Raw genomic sequence first — 25,588 nt, forward strand, 5'->3', positions numbered from 1 at the left:
TGCTCTCTATAAAGTCGTACAGTTATAGAGATGTACAGCATGGAAACAGACCCTTTGGTCCAACTCATCCATGCCAACCACATATTCTAAATTAATCTAGCCCCACTTGCCAGCATTTGGCCCATATCCCTCAAACCCCTTCCTATTCATATACCCATCAAGATGCCTTTTAAATGTTGCAATTGTGCCAGCCTTCAATTCTTCCTCTGGCAGCTTGTTCCATGCATGCATCACCCTTTGCATGAAAACATTGCCACTTAGGTCCCTTTTAAATCTTGCCTCTCTCATCTTAAACCTATGCCTTCTAGTTTTGGACTCCCCTACCCCAGGGAAAAGACCTTGACTATTCACCCTATCCATGCCCCTCATGATTTTGTAAAAGTAGCAGCTCAATAGTTTATAATTCATTCTTAGGCTGTCAGTGTCACTCCTCCAGCCAGCATGAATTGCCTATCCCCAAATGCTGTCAAGAAGCTAGTGGTGAGCCACCTTCGAGGCTAATAAAGTCTGTGTGGTACAAGTGCACTCATAGTGCTTTTTCTTTGGGTGGGAGATTCCAGGTTTTTGACCCAGCAGCAGCCACAACTTTTGAATTCTGGACTGTGCAACTCGGACAGGAGCTTGGAGTTGATGGTGTTCCCAGGAAATATGCTGACCTTGTCTTTTTAGGACAGCATAGGGACTGATGGGGCTGGAGAAAACAGGAGTGGGCTACCATTTCTTCACATCTCACAACACATGAAAGTCATGTCTTAGATATTATCAGATGCAGTAGGGTCACCTTCTTGACTATGAAAATGAGACAGATGAATAGCTCATGATACAACCATTAGCACACTGCCAATGCTAACAGTGAGAGTAACGTGCTTGACATGTGCTTACCTTGCTCTTAACTGTGTTCAACTATTTGAGACTGCTGAGTGAACAAATTCTTGTTCTGTTAGTTTATTAACAGAAGGGCAAGGATGCTCTGTCTCTCGATCCACCTGATAAGTCTTCCCCCTCTATGCCACTCCATCCCTTTTGGCCATGAACTTAGGCAGCTCTTATAGCATTGGGAGGAACACTTGTGACGAACATGGTGTTGATCAGTAGGTTCACAGACAATACAAAAATTGTTGGGGTAGTCAATAATGTCCTGATATAGTGAATGAGGTGTTTTCCATTTAGGTGCCTTATCTATTACTTCAAACTGGCCAGATATTACTTGACACTTGCTATAGACAAGTCAGTCCAATAGTAATAATGGGAACTGCAGATTCTAGAGAATCCAAGATAATGAAATGTGAGGCTGGATGAACACAGCAGGCCCAGCAGCATCTCAGGAGCACAAAAGCTCCAAGATAATGAAATGTGAGGCTGGATGAACACAGCAGGCCCAGCAGCATCTCAGGAGTGCTCCTGGGATGCTGCTGGGCCTGCTGTGTTCATCCAGCCTCACATTTCATTATCTCAGTCCAATAGTAATCTGGGTTCTGTTGACAGAAGAACATGTTGATGTAAGAATGAGTAGCAGAAGTGAGCAATTCAGCCCGACCATCCTGCTTGCCATTTAGTACAGCCACGGCTGATCTCATCTTGGCCTCAATGCCACTTTCCTGCCCATTCTCCATAACCCTTCCACCACTGATAATTATTAATCTATTTCCTCCTTAAATTTAGTCAGAGTCCCAGCATCCACTACACACAACAAGATTCCAAATTTCTCTTTAAATGGGTCTTCTATCTGGCTCAGGCAACCATTGAAATGTTTTGTGAATACTACCTCAATGATACTTGAAAATGAAATTTATGCCAATTCATTTTTGGAGTGTTATTGCTCTTAATTCTGCCATACATAATGGCTGGAATGTAAGTGCTCAATAATTCTGAAATTCACAGTGCTTTAAAAATAATTCAGTGAAATTTTGAATGGTGCTTTTTAATATTTGTGATGTGGTAACAGGTATCTAAGAATGAGAAGGTTTGGAAAGTATGGTTTGACACTGATGCTCCAGAAGAAGCACAAATTCCTCATGGATACAGTGACTCTTTAGATTCATTCTGCAAGCTATTGCTTATCAGGTGAGATACATCCACAACAGCATGTTTATTACAGTACATCTAATATGTAACTCCTAACTGCAGGTTTCCTGTTAGTATGTTTCCTGTTACCATAGGAAAATCGAAAGACTTGGCCACTGACCTGTTAAACTTACAATCATGGGGTTGTACAGTTTGGAAACAGACCCTTAGGTCCAATTCATCCATGCCAACTAGGTATCCTAAATTAATCCAGTCCCATTTGCCAACATTGGGCTCATTGCCCTCTAAATCCTTCCTATTCATACACCAACTGAGATGCCTTTAAAATATTTTAATTGTACCAGCCTCCCCCACCTCTTCAGGCAGTTCATTCAACACAAACACCCCTCTCTGTATGAAAGAGTTGCCCCTCAGGTCCATTTTAAACCTTTCCCCTCTCACCATAGACCTTTGCTGTCTAGTTTTGGACTGCCCTGGCCTGGGAGAAAGACCTTGGCAGTTCACTCTATCCTTGCCCTTCATGATTTTATAAATCTCTATAAGATCATCCCTCAGCCTTTGACACTCCAGAGAAAATAGCCCCAATTTATTCAGCCTTTCCCTACAGCTTAAACCCTCCAACCCTGACAGCATCCTTGTAAATATTTTCTGCACCATTTCAAATTTCACAATATCTTTCCCATCTCAGGGAGACCAGAACTGAATGCAGTATTCCAAAAGTGGCCTAACCAATGTCTTGTACAGCCACAAAAGGATCTTCCCATTCCTGTACTCAATGCACTGGCCAATAAAGGCAAGCTTACCAAACACCACCTTCACTATCCTATCTACCTGCAACTCTGTTTTCAAGAATATATGAACCATCACCCCAAAGCCTCTTTATTTGGCAACACTCCCCAGGACCTTGCCATTAAGTGTATAAATCCTGCCCTGCTTTGCCTTTCTAAAATGCAACACCTCACATTTATTTAAATCTAAATTAAACACTACCTGCTACCCTTCAGCCCATTTGCCCATTAAATGTGTTCTGTAATTCCAATAGATTATGTATAATATGTATCTTAATGACATTTACCTGTCTTGATTCAGTAGCCCATAAGGAATTTGCACAACAAAAACCTAACAATGCCAATCCACCTACAAACCGATGTCCATTTCAAGCCCACTGACTCCCACAGCTACCTGGAATACACCTCCTCCAACCCACCTTCCTGCAAAAATTCCATCTCCTATTCCCAGTTCCTTTGCCTCCGCCACATCTGTTCCCAGGATGAGGCATTCCACTCCCACACATCCCAGATGTCCTCGTTCTTCAAGGGCCGCAACTTCCCCCCGGCAGTGGTCGAGAATGCCCTCGACCGTGTCACCTGCATTTCCCGCACCTCATCCCTCACACCCCGCCCTCGCAATAACTGCCCCAAGAGAATCCCCCTAGTCCTCCCATACCACCCCACCAACCTCCAGATACAGCGCATCATCCTCCAACACTTCCGTCACCTACAATCCGGCGCCACCACCAAAGACATGTTTCCACCCCCACCCTTGTCTGCCTTCCGAAGAGACCACTCTCTCCGCGACTCACTTGTCTGCTCCACACTCCCCTCCAACCCCACCACACCTGGCACTTACCCCTGCAACCGCAGGAAATGCTACACCTGCCCCCACACCACTTCCCTCACCCCCATCCCAGGCCCCAAGATGACTTTCTACATCAAGCAGATGTTCACCTACACATCCGCCAATGTGGTATACTGCATCTGCTGTACATGGTGTGGCCTCCTCTACATTGGGGAAACCAAGCGGAGGCTTGGGCCCGCTTTGCAGAACATCTATGCTCGGTTCGCAGTAAACAATTGCAGCTCCCAGTTGCGAACCATTTCAACTCCCCCTCCCATTCCTTAGATGACATGTCCATCCTGGGCCTCCAGCAGTGCCATAATGATGCCACCCGTAGGTTCCAGGAACAGCAACTCATATTCCGCTTGGGAACCCTGCAGCACAATGGTATCAATGTGGATTGCACAAGCTTCAAAATCTCCCCTCCCCCGACTGCATCCCAAAACCAGCCCAGCTCATCCCAGCCTGCCTAACCTGTTCTTCCACTCACCTATCCCCTCCTCCCATCTGAAGCTGTACCTCCATTTCCTACCTACTAACCTCATCCCGCCCCTTGACCTGTCCGTCCTCCCCGGACTGACCTATCTCCTCCCTACCTCCCCACCCATACTCTCCTCTCCACCTATCTTCTCCTCTATCCATCTTCAGTCCGCCTCCCCCTCTCGCCCTCTTTATTTCAGAATCCTCTCCCCATCCCCCTTTTCTGATGAAGGGTCTAGGCCCGAAACATCAGCTTTTGTGCTCCTAAGATGCTGCTTGGCCTGCTGTGTTCATCCAGCTCCACACTTTATCTTGAATGCCAATTTTAAACATTTTCACTGTCGTAGCATTAGTAACCTTTTGAGCTATATTTCCACTGTCCTTATGTGATGAAGTGCCTCCTGGCATTGCACTTTAAAGGCACAGCTGTATCTTTTATATCATGACTAGATTTTCTGTGCAATATTGGCAAATGTCACATATGGCATTCAATATTTCACACTTTGCTAAAACCACAATGTCCCATCTTTCAATGGGACCTTCCCCATCTTTTGTGATGACAGGTGTCAAATATTTATTCAGAACCATGCCTGTGCCTTCTGCCTCTGAATACAACTTGCTGTTTTGTCTCTAAATTCCCTTACCTTTTCCTTAATTAACGTATTGTCCTTTATGCACTTACAAACCCCATTTTTTCCATGATTTTACTTGGAAATTCATATTTTAATAGCTTTCCAGATTTTCCTTTTCATTTCATCCACACAATTCTGTACTTCAGCATTGAACTCTTGTCTTCTGATATAAGCTTTTATTTTTTACATGATTCTACTCTTCACAGATTTTATCTCAGTTAATATTAGGCTAGTTAAAATCTCCTGCCATTACTTACTGTTTCTGCACATTTTGGCCATTTGCTACTACCCTTTGAGAAGTTGATGGTTCACCAACTCTATCAGTGTGACTGCCTCATTTCTCTGTTCAATCCTTCTGTCTTCATTTGATAATTATCAAACATATCATCCCCCACCACAGCTGTGATTGTTTCTTCACTCAGTATTGCAACCCTTTTTTAGTTCAGTCTCATTTCTCATCCAAAAACATTATAACTAGAGAGATCTTGTAGTCTTGTAGGTGGTTTCCCTTGCTCTGGGCCAGAAGCTGTAGGTTCAAGTCTCAGCTTGAAACTGATTTAGCCATGGAAGGTGTACTTGGCATGGCCAAACAATTTGATTATCAATGTGTAACGCTTTTGGTACTCCTATGACAAGTAGGACAACCTCCTAGTCAGCTAGAATCCTGTGCACACTGCAACTGTACTTTTTAAAATACTCAACATACAGAATTTGCTATGAGTAACATCATCCAAATTATGAAGGACCACGACGCATGCTGTAGTGAAAAATATTAAATTGCATTTCCTGGCTTTCCTTATTCCATGCTTCAGTTATACATTTGATACCATACTTCAGGTATGGATCTTACAATAGACATTTATTATTTGGAATGTGCTTTTCATGACAATGCAGCAGTGTGGACCCTTTCTTGCTAATATATAACCATTAAAGTCTTCCTGAACAGGTAACAAAGAATTCTGAAGGTCTTTTATTTAACTACAACTTTGCATTTTCAGGTCTTGGTGTCCTGACAGGATTCTCTCTCAAGCTCGACGCTACATTTCTGAGGCAATGGGAGCAAAATATGCAGAGCCAGTGATTCTAAACCTGGAGACAACCTGGGAAGAAAGTGATGAACTAACTCCTCTGATCTGTTTCCTGTCAATGGGATCTGATCCCAGCAATCAGATTGAAGGACTGGCCAAAAAGCTTGAAATTGGTATGGATTCAGTCAAAGTATAGAATACACCTGCTATCTGCTAGATCCCCAGTGTTTCACGTATTTGTTTTCAACATAATTAGGATCAGAATAATTTTATTATAGCTCTCATTTCTTGTGTTGTGTAATGCCATTTTCCTCAGCTAACTTCATTCGTTATTGACACTTTGATAGCTGACTATAATACTAACTGCATTCATTTCCTTGTATGCCCACCCAAGAATCAGATGGATAGTCTACTTCGGAAAGTACAAGTTCCCATGATCAAAAATGCCATCTTTGTAATTTAACATAAACTATAGACATGTTTTTCCTCTCATCCCTGACCAATATTTATCTCTCAATTGACATCACAAAATAACAGCCTGCTGATTTTCACAGTGCTGTTTGTGGAGGCTTGCTGTGAGTGCAAATTTGCTGCTATGGTCTTCCACATTTTTACAATGTCTGAAAATCAAAAGTACTTAATTGGTTGTAAATATCTTTGGCATGTCCTGTGGTTTTAAAAGTGCTCTGTAACAGCAAGCTTTTGTTTTCTCATTTGCTGCCTGAATGTGTTGAAGCAGGTGCACTACTGTGGACTTAGACTCATTGACTTTGTGTTAAGCCTTGGTTACCCCTCTAGCACTGACTAGATGTTCTTCCTGCATTTCAAGGAGAAATCATTCCATTTGCAATCTGAAAACTTATAACAATGAAGGTCACCGAAGCTGACCTTTACTACAGCCCTTGCTCAATCCTCTGTAGCTAGCTGTGGAGCTCAATTGACATATAATTTAAAAACATGCAGTTATGTAATCAGTCATTCTCGTTTGTTTCTTTTCCATTCGTTCACAGGATGTCAACATTACCAGCTGGGCCAGTATTTATTGTCCATCTGTAATTGCCAAGATACATCAGGAATGTGTTGATGAAGGGTCTAGGCCCGAAACGTCAGCTTTTGTGCTCCTGAGATGCTGCTGGGCCTGCTGTGTTCATCCAGCCTCACATTTTATTACATCAGGAATGTGTTTTTTTCTTGCCCCATACTGAACATTAAACATGGACAGCATGCTGGTGGAGACTGTCATTAAATTGCTGTAAATTGTAAAAACATATTTGAAGAAGTAGCTGTACTTGGATTTAGTTAAGAAACACCAGGAATTAGGGAAGTAGGGGAATATATGATAAAGCAACATAAGTAATGCAAAGTAGAATAAGGTGAAGTAAAGTTAAGACATGGCAGTACAGCTGAGTTGTGTGGAATATATGGCCGGTAATATCTGGGAAGTCATGGACCCCAGCTGTATCCTAGATGACCACATGTGCAAGAAGTGCTGCCAGCTGCACAAGCTGGAGCTGAGAGTTTCAGAGTCCAAACAACAGCAGGAATCACTGTGGCACATCTCTAAGGCTGACAGTTAAGTGGATAGTGCTTGTAAAGGCCTGCAGAATACACACGAATGAATGTCACTTTTAAGCCAGATCCACAGGACTCATCACCGAAAAACACTGAAATCAGTCATATTTCTGAGTGCTATATTATAAAGTAACACTGTTAAAAACTCTATGTAAAAGCTGACTGATCTGTTTTCTTCAGATTGTAGGGCAATGTCAATGGGTCAAGGACAAGAGGTTCACGCCAGAAAGTTGGTGGCATTATCCATGCATCAGGTCAGTAAAATCATATGAGCCTAAATCCTAAGTAAGTTTAGACCACATCAACCATCTTTCATTTTAAATTTTCAAAAATTTCCGTAAGCATTGTACCATGCACTAGGTGGGCATCATGTGCCCTCTTTGAAATGTTTGTCCTGCTGTTTTGTACTCAGTACTAAATTAAAACACTGTCTGACAGCACAGATGGTAGATTTACTGAACCCTTGCCCTGTGTCAAATTTGGTTCAGTTGGAAGCATTCCCATCCCGAAATCCAAAGATACATCATAATCATCTTGGCTAACACTTCAGTGCAGTACTCAGGGAGTACATGTCAAAAATGTCATCTTTGTAATTTAACATAAACTATGGGTCTGTTTCTCCTCTCAACTGGCTATAACTGTCAAATAAATAATCTCTCAGTTGATATCACAAAAAAGTCTACTAATTTTCATACTGCTGTTTGTGGAAGCTTGCTGTGTGTGCACATTTGTTGCTGTGGCCTTCCACATTATTACAGTGGCTGAAAATCAAAAGTGCTTAATTGTCTGTAAGTTGCTTTGGAGTATCCTGTGGTTTTAAAAGTGCCCTATAATGGCAAGGTTTTGTTTTCTCCTTTGCTGCCAGAATGATTTGGTTTGATCTGATTTATTGTTTACTGTCGTCACATGCATCCAAGTACAGTGAAAAGTGTTGCTTTGCGAGCAGTAAGGCAGATCATAAAAAGCAAGGACATACAGATTATAGGGTGCTTAGACAGAGCGAGGCATACAGGGTTATGGCTGCACAGGAAGTGCATGAAGCAAGATCACCATTAGCAAGATCAACATTATTTGAAAGTTAGAGAGATCCACTCAGCAGTCTGATAACAGCATGGAAGAAGCTGTTCTTGATGCATGATAGAATAGGTTGTAGGAGAGCAGTACCGTGGTGGGAACAGTCTTTGATGATGCTGGCAGACTTTCTGCGCCAATGAGAAGAGAAAATGGAGTCCATGGATGGGAGGCTGGCTTCCATGATGGTCTGAGCTATGCACACAACTTTGTTTAGTTTCTTACGGTCCTGGGGAGAGCGATTGCATACTAGAGTCATAAAGTATGAAGCTGGATGAACACAGCAGGCCAAGCAGCATCTCAGGAGCACAAAAGCTGACCTTTCGGGCCTAGACCCTTCATCAGAGTCTCTGATCACCCTCTCTGATGAAGGGTCTAGGCCCAAAACGTCAGCTTTTGTGCTCCTGAGATGCTGCTGGGCCTGCTGTGTTCATCCAGCTTCACATTTTATTAACTTGGATTCTCCAGCATCTGCAGTTCCCATTATCTCTGAATTCTAGAGTGTTATGCATCTGCTGCATCAGTAAAAATTGGTGAGGATCCTTATGGACATGCCAAATTTCCTGAGCTACCTGAGGAAGCAGAGGCATAGTTGTGCCTATTTAACCGTCGTATCTACATGAGAGATCCAGAACAGATTGTCGGCTATTGTCATTCCCAGGAGCAACCCTCTCCACCTCAGCTCTGTTGAAGTAGACAGGGGCGTATGCTCCTCCTTTCTTCCTGAGGTCAAAAGTTTAGTTTTTTTTGTTTTGCTAACATTGAGAGAGGCTGCTATCTTTGCACCACAACACCAAACACTTTATCTCTTCCAGTATTCTGACTCGTCATTGTTTGATTTCTGTCCTACCACAGTGGTGTCATTAGCAAACTTGTAAATGGCATTCATACGGAATTTGACTACACATGTCATGGGTGTACAGAGAGCACAATAGGGGGCTGAGAATGCACACTTGCGGAGTGCTGGTATTGAGGATTATAATGGAGGAAGAGGTGCAGTTACCTATCTTTACTGATTGTGGTTTGTGGATCAGGAAGCTGAGGATCCACTTGCATAGGATGGAGTGAGACCTAGGTCTTGCAGTTTTGAGATCAGTCTTGAGGGGATTATGGTGATGAAGGTGGAGCTGGAGTCTGACGAAGGAGTCTGACGTAAGTGTCCTTGTCATCCGGATGTTCCAGGAATGAGTTGTAGGGCTAGGCAAATGGCATCAACTGTGGACCTGTTTCATCAGTAGGCAAATTGTAGGGGATTAAGGCAGGCTAGGAAGCTAGAGCTGATATGGGCTATGACCAACCTGCCAAAGCACTTCATCATTATGGAGTCACTGGGCGGTATTCGTTAAGGTACGTGTGTTGATGCAGGTGAACCATTGTAAACTTAGACTCATCTACTTTGCATTAAACTTGGTTACCTCTTAAGCACTGACTAGAAGTTCTTCCTGCACCTCAAGGAAAAATCATTCTATTTGCAGCCTGAAAACATGTAATACTGAAACTCAATAAATCGAATGACTGCGCTCAGTAACTGTCCTTTACTACACCAGGATTTGAATCAGGTTTCATGGAACCTAGAAATTGCAATAGACCTGAACTCCAGACATGTAGCAACTTTGAAGACAGGCTTAAAGAAACAACCTATGGCTTCACTAGAAACCAAACTGTTCTGATTCCTATTTGATTATCGGACCATCCCTCATGCAACTACAGGGATAGCTCCAACAGAGTTGCTAATGGGGAGAAGACTCCACACCACATTAAAACTGATCTTCTTGAACCAGAGTGAGAGGGCAAAGCACCAGCAGGAACACCAATGCCAGATACAAAACCCCACAAGTAGGCGGCATGGTGGCTCAGTGGTTAGCACTGCTGCCTCACAGCGCCAGAGACCCAGGTTCGATTCTGGCCTCGGATAACTGTCTGTTGTGGATTCTGCACATTCTCGCTGTGGGTTTCCTCCAAGTGCTCTGGTTTCATCCCACAGTCCGAAGACGTGCAGGGTAGGTGGATTGGTCACAGTGCCCATAGTATCCATGGTAGGGGTTGGGTCTAGGTAGGATGTTCTTCGGAGGGTCGGTGTCAGCTTGATGGACCAAATAGTCTGCTTCCAAAGATTCTATGATAAAAAGTGAAAATGGCAGTTTACTTCAAGGGATGACGTTTCCTGTAGGAACCACGAGAATGACCTTGCACGGGTAAGAGGCATGATCAAAGCAAGGTAAATTCCAATGATGTGTAGTCCTGAACAAGCATGTGGATCACATACAAGCAGCCAGCTCACAAAAGAAGCAGGAGCAAAATGTACCTGGCTCCACAACAGCCTTTCTGACTGTTCTGGAACTCATGGGTTCTACCTCTTCGTCAAGCATTGAAGATGCTTCAGAACCTGAGATGGTCACAGCGGATGTCACTGCCTTGATGCCTATGCTGCTTGAAGAAGAGAATGAATTTCTTCCAAGACACTCCAGGCACAAGAGCCAAGCTACTGTGTGTTAAACATCACCCATATCAGAGGCAGAGTTGGATGAACCTGACCCGACGCTAAAACGCCCCAGGAGGAGCTACAATAAAAAACAACCTGTCTATGTCTTCAGACCAAGAGGGGAAGAGATATAATGATTGTAACGAGGGCTGCCAGGCAAACATCATAGAATATGAGTTCCCTGACTTGGGCTGTTAATCTGGTCCAATCAGGGAGCCCTGGCTAACAGATATAAACAGGAGTGTCAGACATTTATTTTACTCAAAGAGCTGGCACAGAGGAAGCTGCATCAGTGCCAGGGACGCTCCACATACAAATGAAGGGTGACATAGCGACAGGATACTGGCATCTGTGGGGTTATTTCAGTCAACCTTATCATTTACAATGTCCCACTGGCAGCATCATCCATTGCAAAGTTCCACTGTCAGCCTCATCCTTTACTGGGTTCCACTGTCGGCCTTATCCTTTACACTGTTACACTGTCAGCCTTACCCTTTGCACTGTTCCACTGTCGGACTTATCCTTTACACTGTTCCACTGTCGGCCTTATCCTTTACACTGTTCCACTGTCAGCCTTATTCTTTACACTGTTACACTGTCGGCCTTATCCTTTACACTGTTCCACTGTCAGCCTTATCATTTACACTGTTCCACTGACGGCCTTATCACTTACACTGTTCCACTGTCAGCCTTATCCTTTACACTGTTTCACTGTCGGCCTTATCCTTTACACTGTTCCACTCGCAGCCTTATCCTTTACACTGTTCCACTGTCGGCCCCATCCTTTACACTGTTCCACTGTCAGCCCCATCCTTTACACTGTTCCACTGTCGGCCTTATCCTGTACACTGTTCCGCTGTCAGCCTTATCCTTTACACTGTTCCACTGTCGGCCTTATCACTTACACTGTTCCACTGTCAGCCTTATTCTTTACACTGTTCCACTGTCGGCCTTATCTTTACACTGTTCCACTGCCAGCCTCATCCATTACAATGTTCCACTGTCAGCCCCATCCTTTACACTGTTCCACTGTCATCCTCACCCTTTACACTGTTCCACTGTCGGCCTTATCCTTTACACTGTTCCACTGTCAGCCTTATCCTTTACACTGTTCCACTGTCAGCCTTATCCATTACACGGTTCCACTGTCGGCCTTATCCTATACTGTGTTCCACTGTCAGCCTTATCCATTACACTGTTCCACTGTCAGCCTTATCATTTACACTGTTCCACTGTCAGCCTTATCCTTTACACTGTTCCACTGTCAGCCTTATCACTTACACTGTTTCACTGTCGGCCTTATCACTTACACTGTTCCGCTGTCGGCCTTATCCTTTACAATGTTCCACTCGCAGCCTTATCCTTTACACTGTTCCACTGTCGGCCTTATCCTTTACACTGTTCCACTGCCAGCCTCATCCAATACAATGTTCCACTGTCAGCCTTATCCTTTACACTGTTCCACTGTCAGCCTTATCCTATACTGTGTTCCACTGTCAGCCTTATACATTACACTGTTCCACTGTCAGCCTTATCATTTACACTGTTCCACTGTCAGCCTTATCCTTTACACTGTTCCACTGTCGGCCTCATCCTTTACACTGTTCCACTGTCATCCTCACCGTTTACACTGTTCCATTGTTGGCCTTATCCTTTACACTGTTCCACTGTCGGTCTTATCACTTACACTGTTCCACTGTCAGCCTTATCCTTTACACTGTTCCACTGTCGGCCTTATCCTTTACAATGTTTCACTCGCAGCCTTATCCCTTACACTGTTCCACTGTCAGCCTTATCCTTTACACTGTTCCACTGTCAGTCTTATCCTTTACACTGTTCCACTGTCAGCCTTATCCTTTCCACTGTCAGTCTTATCCTTTACACTGTTCCACTGTCAGCCTTATCCATTACACTGTTCCACTGTCAGCCTTATCATTTACACTGTTCCACTGTCAGCCTTATCCTTTACACTGTTCCACTGTCGGCCTTATCACTTACACTGTTCCACTGTCATCCTCACCCTTTACACTGTTCCACTGTCAGCCTTATCCATTACACTGTTCCACTGTCGGCCTTATCCTTTACTGTGTTCCACTGTCAGTCTTATCCTTTACACTGTTCCACTGTCAGCCTTATCCTTTACACTGTTCCAAAGTCGGCCTTATCCTTTACACTGTTCCAGTGTCAGCCTTATCCTTTCCACTGTCAGCCTTATCCTTTACACTGTTCCACTGTCGGCCTTATCCTATACTGTGTTCCACTGTCAGCCTTATCCATTACACTATTCCACTGTCAGCCTTATCATTTACACTGTTCCACTGTCAGCCTTATCCTTTACACTGTTTCACTGTCGGCCTTATCCTTTACACTGTTCCACTCGCAGCCTTATCCTTTACACTGTTCCACTGTCGGCCTTATCCTATACTGTGTTCCACTGTCAGCCTTATCCATTACACTATTCCACTGTCAGCCTTATCATTTACACTGTTCCACTGTCAGCCTTATCCTTTACACTGTTTCACTGTCGGCCTTATCCTTTACACTGTTCCACTCGCAGCCTTATCCCTTACACTGTTCCACTGTTGGCCCCATCCTTTACACTGTTCCACTGTCAGCCCCATCCTTTACACTGTACCACTGTCAGCCTTATCCTTTACACTGTTCCACTGTCGGTCTTATCACTTACACTGTTCCACTGTCAGCCTTATCCTTTACACTGTTCCACTGTCGGTCTTATCCTTTACAATGTTCCACTCGCAGCCTTATCCCTTACACTGTTCCACTGTCGGCCTTATCCTTTACACTGTTCCACTGCCAGCCTCATCCAATACAATGTTCCACTGTCGGCCCCATCCTTTACACTGTTCCACTGCCATCCTCACCCTTTACACTGTTCCACTGTCGGCCTTATCCTTTACACTGTTCCACTGTCAGCCTTATCCTTTACACTGTTCCACTGTCAGCCTTATCCATAACACTGTTCCACTGTCAGCCTTATCCTTTACTGTGTTCCACTGTCAGTCTCATCCTTTACACTGTTCCACTGTCAGCCTTATCCTTTACACTGTTCCAATGTCGGCCTTATCCTTTACACTGTTCCACTGTCAGCCTTATCCTTTACACTGTCCCACTGTCGGCCTTATCCTATACTGTGTTCCACTGTCAGCCTTATCCATTACAATGTTCCACTGTCAGCCTTATCATTTACACTGTTCCACTGTCAGCCTTATCCTTTACACTGTTCCACTGTCAGCCTTACCCTTTACACTGTTCCACTGTCAGCCTTATCCGTTACACTCTTCCACTGTCAGTTTTATCCTTTACACTGTTCCACTGTCGTCCTTATCCTTTACTGTGTTCCACTGTCAGTCTTATCCTTTACACTGTTGCACTGTCAGTCTTATCCTTTACACTGTTCCACTGTCAGCCTTATCCTTGACTGTGTTCCACTGTCAGCCTTATCCTTTACACTGTTCCACTGTCAGCGTTATCCTTTACACTGTTCCACTGTCAGCCTTATCCTTGACTGTGTTCCACTGTCAGCCTTATCCTTTACACTGTTCCACTGTCGGCCTTATCCTTTACACTGTTCCACTCGCAGCCTTATCCCTTACACTGTTCCACTGTTGGCCCCATCCTTTACACTGTTCCACTGTCAGCCCCATCCTTTACACTGTACCACTGTCAGCCTTATCCTTTACACTGTTCCACTGTCGGTCTTATCACTTACACTGTTCCACTGTCAGCCTTATCCTTTACACTGTTCCACTGTCGGTCTTATCCTTTACAATGTTCCACTCGCAGCCTTATCCCTTACACTGTTCCACTGTCGGCCTTATCCTTTACACTGTTCCACTGCCAGCCTCATCCAATACAATGTTCCACTGTCGGCCCCATCCTTTACACTGTTCCACTGCCATCCTCACCCTTTACACTGTTCCACTGTCGGCCTTATCCTTTACACTGTTCCACTGTCAGCCTTATCCTTTACACTGTTCCACTGTCAGCCTTATCCATAACACTGTTCCACTGTCAGCCTTATCCTTTACTGTGTTCCACTGTCAGTCTCATCCTTTACACTGTTCCACTGTCAGCCTTATCCTTTACACTGTTCCAATGTCGGCCTTATCCTTTACACTGTTCCACTGTCAGCCTTATCCTTTACACTGTCCCACTGTCGGCCTTATCCTATACTGTGTTCCACTGTCAGCCTTATCCATTACAATGTTCCACTGTCAGCCTTATCATTTACACTGTTCCACTGTCAGCCTTATCCTTTACACTGTTCCACTGTCAGCCTTACCCTTTACACTGTTCCACTGTCAGCCTTATCCGTTACACTCTTCCACTGTCAGTTTTATCCTTTACACTGTTCCACTGTCGTCCTTATCCTTTACTGTGTTCCACTGTCAGTCTTATCCTTTACACTGTTGCACTGTCAGTCTTATCCTTTACACTGTTCCACTGTCAGCCTTATCCTTGACTGTGTTCCACTGTCAGCCTTATCCTTTACACTGTTCCACTGTCAGCGTTATCCTTTACACTGTTCCACTGTCAGCCTTATCCTTGACTGTGTTGCACTGTCAGCCTTATCCTTTACACTGTTCCACTGTCAGTCTTATCCTTTACACTGTTCCACTGTCAGTCATATCCTTTACACTGTTCCACTGTCAGCCTTATCCTTTACACTCTTCCACTGTCGGCCTTATCCTTTACACTATTCCACTGTCGGCCTCATCCTTCACACTGTTCCACTGTCAGCCTTATCCTTTACACTGTTCCAGTGTCAGCCTTATCCTTTACACTGTTCCACTGTCGGCCTTATCCTTTACACTGTTCCACTGTCGCCTTATCCTTTACACTGTTCCACTGTCAGTCTTATCCTTTACACTGTTCCACTGTCAGCCTTATCCTTTACACTGTTCCACTATCGGCCTTATCCTTTACACTGTTCCACTGTCGGCCTTATCCTTTACACTGTTCCACTGTCGCCTTATCCTTTACACTGTTCCACTGTCAGCCTCATCTTTTACACTGTTCCACTGTCAGCCTTATCATTTACACTATTACACTGTCGGCCTGTTCCTTTACTGTGTTACACTGTCAGCCTTATCCTTTACTGTCAGCCTTATCCTTTACACTGTCCCAATGTCGGCCTTTTCCTTTACTGTGTTACACTGTCAGCCTTATCCTTTACACTGTTCCACCGTCGGCCTCATCCTTTACACTGTTCCACCGTCGGCCTCATCCTTTACACTGTTCCACTGTCAGCCTTATCCCTTACACTGTTCCACTGTCAGCCTTTTCCTTTACTGTGTTACACTGTCAGCCTTATCCTTTACACTGTTCCACTGTCGGACTCATTCTTTACACTGTGACACTGTCTGCCTCATCCTTTACACTGTTCCACTGTCGGCCTTTTCCTTTACTGTGTTACACTGTCGGCCTTATCCTTTACACTGTTCCACTGTCAGCCTCATCCTTTACACTGTTCCACTGTCGCCCTTATCCTTTACACTGTTCCACTGTCAGTCTTATTTTTTACACTGTTCCTCTATCAGCCTTATCCTTTACACTGTTCCACTGTCGGCCTTATCCTTTACTGTGTTCCACTGTCAGCCTTTTCCTTTACTGTGTTACACTGTCGGCCTTATCCTTTACACTGTTCCACTGTCAGCCTCATCCTTTACACTGTTCCACTGTCGCCCTTATCCTTTACACTGTTCCACTGTCAGTGTAATCCTTTACTGTGTTCCACTGTCAAGCCTTATTTTTCACACTGTTCCTCTATCAGCCTTATCCTTTACACTGTTCCACTGTCAGCCTTATCCTTTACACTGTTCCACTGTCAGCCTTTTCCTTTACTGTGTTACACTGTCAGCCTTATCCTTTACACTGTTCCACTGTCGGACTCATTCTTTACACTGTGACACTGTCTGCCTCATCCTTTACACTGTTCCACTGTCGGCCTTTTCCTTTACTGTGTTACACTGTCGGCCTTATCCTTTACACTGTTCCACTGTCGGCCTCATCCTTTACACTGTTCCACTGTCGCCCTTATCCTTTACACTGTTCCACTGTCAGTCTTATTTTTTACACTGTTCCTCTATCAGCCTTATCCTTTACACTGTTCCACTGTCGGCCTTATCCTTTACTGTGTTCCACTGTCAGCCTTTTCCTTTACTGTGTTACACTGTCGGCCTTATCCTTTACACTGTTCCACTGTCAGCCTCATCCTTTACACTGTTCCACTGTCGCCCTTATCCTTTACACTGTTCCACTGTCAGTGTAATCCTTTACTGTGTTCCACTGTCAAGCCTTATTTTTTACACTGTTCCTCTATCAGCCTTATCCTTTACACTGCTCCACTGTCAGCCTTATCCTTTACACTGCTCCACTGTCAGCCTCACCCTTTACACTGTTCCACTGTTGGTCTTATCCTTTACACTGTTCCACTGTCAGCCTTATCCTTTACACTGTTCCACTATCAGCCTTATCGTTTACACTGTTCGACTGTCAGCCTTATCCTTTACACTGTTCCACTGTCAGCCTTATCCTTTACACTGTTCCACTGTCAGCATTATCCTTTACACTGTTCCACTGTCAGCGTTATCCTTTACACTGTTCCACTGTCGGCCTTATCCTTTACACTATTCCACTGTCGGCCGCATCCTTTACACTGTTCCACTGTCAGCCTCACCCTTTACGCTGTTCCACTGTTGGTCTTATCCTTTACACTGTTCCACTGTCAGCCTTATCCTTTGCACTGTTCCACTATCAGCCTTATCGTTTACACTGTTCCACTGTCAGCCTTATCCTTTACACTGTTTCACTGTCAGCATTATCCTTTACACTGTTCCACTGTCAGCGTTATCCTTTACACTGTTCCACTGTCAGCCTTATCATTTACACTGTTCCACTGTCAGCCTTATCCTTGAAAGTGTTTCACTGTCAGCCTTATCCTTTACACTGCTCCACTGTCAGTCATATCCTTTACACTGTTCCACTGTCAGCCATATCCTTTACACTATTCCACTGTCGGGCTCATCCTTTACACTGTTCCACTGTCAGCCTTATCCTTTACACTGTTCCACTGTCGGCCTTATCCTTTACACTGTTGCACTGTCAGCCTTATCCTTTACACTGTTCCACTGTCAGCCTTTTCCTTTACTGTGTTCCACTGTCAGCCTTATCCTTTACACTGTTCCACTGTCGGCCTTATCCTTTACACTGTTCCACTGTCAGCCTTATCGTTTCCTCTGTTCCACTGTCGGCCATATCCTTTACTGTGTTCCACTGTCGGCCTTATCCTTTACACTGTTACACTGTCAGCCTTATCCTTTACACTGTTACACTGTCGGCCTTATCCTTTACTGTGTTCCACTGTCAGCCTTATCCTTTACACTGTTACACTGTTGGCCTTATCCTTTACACTGTTCCTCTGTAAACCTTATCCTTTACACTGTTCCACTGTCGGCCTTATCCTTTACACTGTTCCACTGTCGGCCCCATACTTTACACTGTTCCACTGTCAGCCTCACCCTTTACACTGTTCTACTGTTGGTCTTATCCTTTACACTGTTCCACTGTCAGCCTTATCCATTACATTGTTCCACTGTCGGCCGTATCCTTTACTGTGTCCCACTGTTAGTATTATCCTTTACACTGTTCCACTGTCAGCGTTATCCTTTACACTGTTCCACTGTCGGCCTTATCCTTTACTGTGTTCTACTGTCAGCCTTATCCGTTACAGTGTTCCACTGTGAGCCTTATCCTTTACACTGTTCCACTGTCGGCCTTATACTTTACTGTGTTCTACTGTCAGTCTTATCCTTTACACTGTTCCACTGTCGGCCTTATCCTTTACACTGTTCCACTGTCAGCCTTATCATTTACACTGTTCCACTGTCAGCCTTATCCTTGACTGTGTTTCACTGTCAGCCTTATCCTTTACACTGCTCCACTGTCAGTCATATCCTTTACACTGTTCCACTGTCAGCCATATCCTTTACACTATTCCACTGTCGGGCTCATCCTTTACACTGTTCCACTGTCAGCCTTATCCTTTACACTGTTCCACTGTCGGCCTTATCCTTTACACTGTTCCACTGTAAGCCTTATCCTTTACACTGTTCCACTGCCGCCCTTATCCTTTAATGTGTTCCACTGTCAGTCTTATCCTTTACACTGTTCCACTGTCAGCCTTATCTTTTACACTGTCGGACTTATTGTTTACACTGTTACACTGTCGGCTTATCCTTCAAACTGTTCCACTGTCAGCCCCATCCTTTACACTGTTCCACTGTCAGCCTTATCCTTTACACTGTTCCACTGTCGGCGTTATCCTTTACACTGTTCCACTGTCAGCCTTATCCTTGACTGTGTTCCACTGTCAGCGTTATCCTTTACACTGTTCCACTGTCGGCCTCATCCTTGACTGTGTTGCACTGTCAGCCTTATCCTTTACACTGTTCCACTGTCAGTCATATCCTTTACACTGTTCCACTGTCAGTCATATCCTTTACACTGTTCCACTATCAGCCTTATCCTTTACACTCTTCCACTGTCGGCCTTATCCGTTACACTATTCCACTGTCAGCCTTATCCTTTACACTGTTCCACTGTCGCCTTATCCTTTACACTGTTCCACTGTCAGCCTTATCCTTTATAATGTTCCACTGTCGGCCTTATCCTTTACTGTGTTACACTGTCAGCCTTATCCTTTACACTGTTCCACTGTCAGCCTTATCCTTTACTGTGTTCCACTGTCAGCCTTATCCTTTACACTGTTCCACTGTCGGCCTTATCCTTTACACTGTTCCACTGTCAGCCTTATCCTTTACACTGTTCCACTGTCAGTCTCATCCTTTACACTGTTCCACTGTCGGCCTCATTCTTTACACTGTGACACTTTCCGCCTCATCCTTTACTGTGTTACACTGTCAGCCTTATCCGTTACACTGTTCCACTGTCGGCCTTATCGTTTACACTGTTCCATTGTCAGCCTTATCCTTTACACTGTTCCACTGTCGGCCTTATCCTTTACTGTGTTGCACTGTCGGCCTTTTCCTTTACTGTGTTACACTGTCGGCCTTATCCTTTACACTGTTCCACTGTCGGCCTTATCGGTTACACTGTTCCACTGTCGGCCTTATCCTTTACACTGTTACACTGTCGGCCTTATCGTTTACACTGTTCCACTGGCAGCCTTATCCTTGACTGTGTTCCACTGTCAGCCTTATCCTTTACACTGTTCCACTGTCAGCCTTATCCTTTACACTGTTCCTCTGTTAGCCTTATCCTTTCCACTGTTCCACTGTCGGCCTCACCCTTTGCTGTTTTCCACTGTCAGCCTTATCCTTTACACTGTTCAACAGTCAGCCATATCCTTTACTGTGTACCACTGTCAGCCTTATCCTTTACACTGTTCCACTGTCGGCCTTATCCTTTAAACTGTTCCACTGACAGCCTTATCCTTTACACTGGTCCACTGTCAGCCTTATCCGTGACTGTGTTCCACTGTCAGCCTTATCCTTTACACTGTTCAACTGTCAGCCATATCCTTTACTGTGTACCACTGTCAGCCTTATCCTTTACACTGTTCCACTGTCGGCCTTATCCTTTATACTGTTCCACTGTCGGCCTTATCGTTTACACTGTTCGACTGTCAGCCTTATCCTTTACACTGTTCCACTGTCAGCCTTATCCTTGACTGTGTTCCACTGTCAGCCTTATCCTTTACACTGTTCCACTGTCAGCCATATCCTTTACTGTGTACCACTGTCAGCCTTATCCTTTACACTGTTCCACTGTCGGCCTTATCCTTTATACTGTTCCACTGTCGGCCTTATCGTTTACACTGTTCGACTGTCAGCCTTATCCTTTACACTGTTCCACTGTCAGCCTTATCCTTGACTGTGTTCCACTGTCAGTCTTATCCTTTACACTGTTCCACTGTCAGCCTTATCTTTTACACTGTCGGACTTATTGTTTACACTGTTACACTGTCGGCTTATCCTTCAAACTGTTCCACTGTCAGCCCCATCCTTTACACTGTTCCACTGTCAGCCTTATCCTTTACACTGTTCCACTGTCGGCGTTATCCTTTACACTGTTCCACTGTCAGCCTTATCCTTGACTGTGTTCCACTGTCAGCGTTATCCTTTACACTGTTCCACTGTCGGCCTCATCCTTGACTGTGTTGCACTGTCAGCCTTATCCTTTACACTGTTCCACTGTCAGTCATATCCTTTACACTGTTCCACTGTCAGTCATATCCTTTACACTGTTCCACTATCAGCCATATCCTTTACACTCTTCCACTGTCGGCCTTATCCGTTACACTATTCCACTGTCAGCCTTATCCTTTACACTGTTCCACTGTCGCCTTATCCTTTACACTGTTCCACTGTCAGCCTTATCCTTTATAATGTTCCACTGTCGGCCTTATCCTTTACTGTGTTACACTGTCAGCCTTTTCCTTTACACTGTTCCACTGTCAGCCTTATCCTTTACTGTGTTCCACTGTCAGCCTTATCCTTTACACTGTTCCACTGTCGGCCTTATCCTTTACACTGTTCCACTGTCAGCCTTATCCTTTACACTGTTCCACTGTCAGTCTCATCCTTTACACTGTTCCACTGTCGGCCTCATTCTTTACACTGTGACACTTTCCGCCTCATCCTTTACTGTGTTACACTGTCAGCCTTATCCTTTACACTGTTCCACTGTCGGCCTTATCGTTTACACTGTTCCATTGTCAGCCTTATCCTTTACACTGTTCCACTGTCGGCCTTATCCTTTACTGTGTTGCACTGTCGGCCTTTTCCTTTACTGTGTTACACTGTCGGCCTTATCCTTTACACTGTTCCACTGTCGGCCTTATCGTTTACACTGTTCCACTGTCGGCCTTATCCTTTACACTGTTACACTGTCGGCCTTATCGTTTACACTGTTCCACTGGCAGCCTTATCCTTGACTGTGTTCCACTGTCAGCCTTATCCTTTACACTGTTCCACTGTCAGCCTTATCCTTTACACTGTTCCTCTGTTAGCCTTATCCTTTCCACTGTTCCACTGTCGGCCTCACCCTTTGCTGTTTTCCACTGTCAGCCTTATCCTTTACACTGTTCAACTGTCAGCCATATCCTTTACTGTGTACCACTGTCAGCCTTATCCTTTACACTGTTCCACTGTCGGCCTTATCCTTTAAACTGTTCCACTGACAGCCTTATCCTTTACACTGGTCCACTGTCAGCCTTATCCGTGACTGTGTTCCACTGTCAGCCTTATCCTTTACACTGTTCAACTGTCAGCCATATCCTTTACTGTGTACCACTGTCAGCCTTATCCTTTACACTGTTCCACTGTCGGCCTTATCCTTTATACTGTTCCACTGTCGGCCTTATCGTTTACACTGTTCGACTGTCAGCCTTATCCTTTACACTGTTCCACTGTCAGCCTTATCCTTGACTGTGTTCCACTGTCAGCCTTATCCTTTACACTGTTCCACTGTCAGCGTTATCCTTTACACTGTTCCACTGTCAGCCTTATCCTTGACTGTGTTGCACTGTCATCCTTATCCTTTACTCTGTTCCACTGTCAGTCATATCCTTTACACTGTTCCACTGTCAGTCATATCCTTTACACTGTTCCACTATCAGACTTATCCTTTACACTCTTCCACTGTCGGCCTTATCCTTTACACTATTCCACTGTCGGCCGCATCCTTTACACTGTTCCACTGTCAGCCTCACCCTTTACACTGTTCCACTGTTGGTCTTATCCTTTACACTGTTCCACTGTCAGCCTTATCCTTTACACTGTTCCACTATCAGCCTTATCGTTTACACTGTTCGACTGTCAGCCTTATCCTTTACACTGTTCCACTGTCAGCATTATCCTTTACACTGTTCCACTGTCAGCGTTATCCTTTACACTGTTCCACTGTCAGCCTTATCATTTACACTGTTCCACTGTCAGCCTTATCCTTGACTGTGTTACACTGTCAGCCTTATCCTTTACACTGCTCCACTGTCAGTCATATCCTTTACACTGTTCCACTGTCAGCCATATCCTTTACACTATTCCACTGTCGGGCTCATCCTTTACACTGTTCCACTGTCAGCCTTATCCTTTACACTGTTCCACTGTCGGCCTTATCCTTTACACTGTTGCACTGTCAGCCTTATCCTTTACACTGTTCCACTTTCAGTCTTATCCTTTTCACTGTTCCACTGTCAGCCTTATCCTTTACACTGTTCCACTGTCGGCCCTATCCTTTACACTGTTCCACTGTCAGCCTTATCGTTTACTCTGTTCCACTGTCGGCCATATCCTTTACTGTGTTCCACTGTCGGCCTTATCCTTTACGCTGTTCCACTGTCGGCCTCATCCTTTACACTGTTACACTGTCAGCCTTATCCTTTACACTGTTACACTGTCGGCCTTATCCTTTACTGTGTTCCACTGTCAGCCTTATCCTTTACACTGTTACACTGTCGGCCTTATCCTTTACACTGTTCCACTGTCGGCCCCATACTTTACACTGTTCCATTGTCAGCCTCACCCTTTACACTGTTCCACTGTTGGTCTTATCCTTTACACTGTTCCACTGTCAGCCTTATCTATTACATTGTTCCTCTGTCGGCCGTATCCTTTACTGTGTCCCACTGTTAGTCTTATCCTTTACACTGTTCCACTGTCAGCGTTATCCTTTACACTGTTCCACTGTCGGCCTTATCCTTTAATGTGTTCCACTGTCAGTCTTATCCTTTACACTGTTCCACTGTCAGCCTTATCTTTTACACTGTTACACTGTTGGCCTTATTCTTTACACTGTTACACTGTCGGCCTTATCCTTCAAACTGTTCCACTGTCAGCCCCATCCTTTACACTGTTCCACTGTCAGCCCCATCCTTTACACTGTTCCACTGTCGGCGTTATCCTTTACACTGTTCCACTGTCAGCCTTATCCTTGACTGTGTTCCACTGTCAGCCTTATCCTTTACACTGTTCCACTGTCAGCGTTATCCTTTACACTGTTCCACTGTCGGCCTCATCCTTGACTGTGTTGCACTGTCAGCCTTATTCTTTACTCTGTTCTACTGTCAGTCATATCCTTTACACTGTTCCACTGTCAGTCATATCCTTTACACTGTTCCACTATCAGCCTTATCCTTTACACTCTTCCACTGTCGGCCTTATCCGTTACACTATTCCACTGTCGGCCTTATCCTTTACACTGTTCCACTGTCGCCTTATCCTTTACACTGTTCCACTGTCAGCCTTATCCTTTACAATGTTCCACTGTCGGCCTTATCCTTTACTGTGTTACACTGTCAGCCTTATCCTTTACACTGTTCCACTGTCAGCCTTATCCTTTACTGTGTTCCACTGTCAGCCTTATCCTTTACACTGTTCCACTGTCAGTCTTATCCTTTACACTGTTCCACTGTCGGCCTCATTCTTTACACTGTGACACTTTCCGCCTCATCCTTTACTGTGTTACACTGTCAGCCTTATCCTTTACACTGTTCCACTGTCAGCCTTATCTTTTACACTGTTCCACTGTCAGCCTTATCCTTTACTGTGTTCCACTGTCGGCCTTTTCCTTTACTGTGTTACACTGTCGGCCTTATCCTTTACACTGTTCCACTGTCGGCCTTATCGTTTACACTGTTCCACTGGCAGCCTTATCCTTGACTGTGTTCCACTGTCAGCCTTATCCTTTACACTGTTCCTCTGTTAGCCTTATCCTTTCCACTGTTCCACTGTCGGCCTCATCCTTTGCTGTTTTCCACTGTCAGCCTTATCCTTTACACTGTTCGACTGTCAGCCTTATCCTTTACACTGTTCCACTGTCAGCCTTATCCTTGACTGTGTTCCACTGTCAGCCTTATCCTTTTCACTGTTCCATTGTCAGCCTCATCCTTGACTGTGTTCCACTGTCGGCCTTATCCTTTACACTGTTCCACTTTCCACCTTATCCTTTACTGTGTTCCACTGTGAGCCTTATCCTTTACACTGTTCCACTGTCAGCCTTATCCTTTACACTGTTCCATTGTCGGCCTCATCCTTTACACTGTTCCACTGTCCGCCTCATCCTTCACACTGTTACACTGTCAGTCTCATCCTTTACACTGTTCCACTGTCAGTCTTATCCTTTACACTGTTCCACTGTCGGCCTTTTCCTTTACTGTGTTACACTGTCAGCGTTATCCTTTACACTGTTCCACTGTCAGCCTTATCCTTGACTGTGTTCCACTGTCAGTCATATCCTTTACACTGTTCCACTGTCAGCCTTATCCTTGACTGTGTTCCACTGTCGGCCTTATCCTTTACACTGTTCCACTTTCCGCCTTATCCTTTACTGTGTTCCACTGTGAGCCTTATCCTTTACACTGTTCCACTGTCAGCCTTATCCTTTACACTGTTCCACTGTCGGCCTCATCCTTTACACTGTTCCACTGTCCGCCTCATCCTTTACACTGTTACACTGTCAGTCTCATCCTTTACACTGTTACACTGTCAGTCTCATCCTTTACACTGTTCCACTGTCAGTCTTATTCTTTACACTGTTCCACTGTCGGCCTTATCCTTTACACTGTTCCACTGTCAGCCTCATCCTTTACACTGTTCCACTGTCGGCCTTATCCTTTACACTGTTCCACTGTCAGTCTT

General features: G+C 44.6%; 1 protein-coding gene across 1 annotated transcript in view; it reads left to right on the forward strand.

The window, feature by feature from the left end:
- LOC125452340 (dynein axonemal heavy chain 8-like) overlaps positions 1-25,588 on the forward strand; it is a 1,165,100-nt gene that overhangs the window by 1,051,900 nt on the left and 87,612 nt on the right. The window contains exons 86-88 of the mRNA XM_059645122.1: positions 1,946-2,064; positions 5,753-5,955; positions 7,535-7,608. Of these exons, the coding sequence (XP_059501105.1) occupies positions 1,946-2,064; positions 5,753-5,955; positions 7,535-7,608 (396 nt within the window). The remainder of the gene's footprint in view (positions 1-1,945; positions 2,065-5,752; positions 5,956-7,534; positions 7,609-25,588) is intronic.

Source organism: Stegostoma tigrinum, chromosome 4 (genome assembly GCF_030684315.1).
Source record: "Stegostoma tigrinum isolate sSteTig4 chromosome 4, sSteTig4.hap1, whole genome shotgun sequence".
NCBI classification, from domain to species: domain Eukaryota; kingdom Metazoa; phylum Chordata; class Chondrichthyes; order Orectolobiformes; family Stegostomatidae; genus Stegostoma; species Stegostoma tigrinum.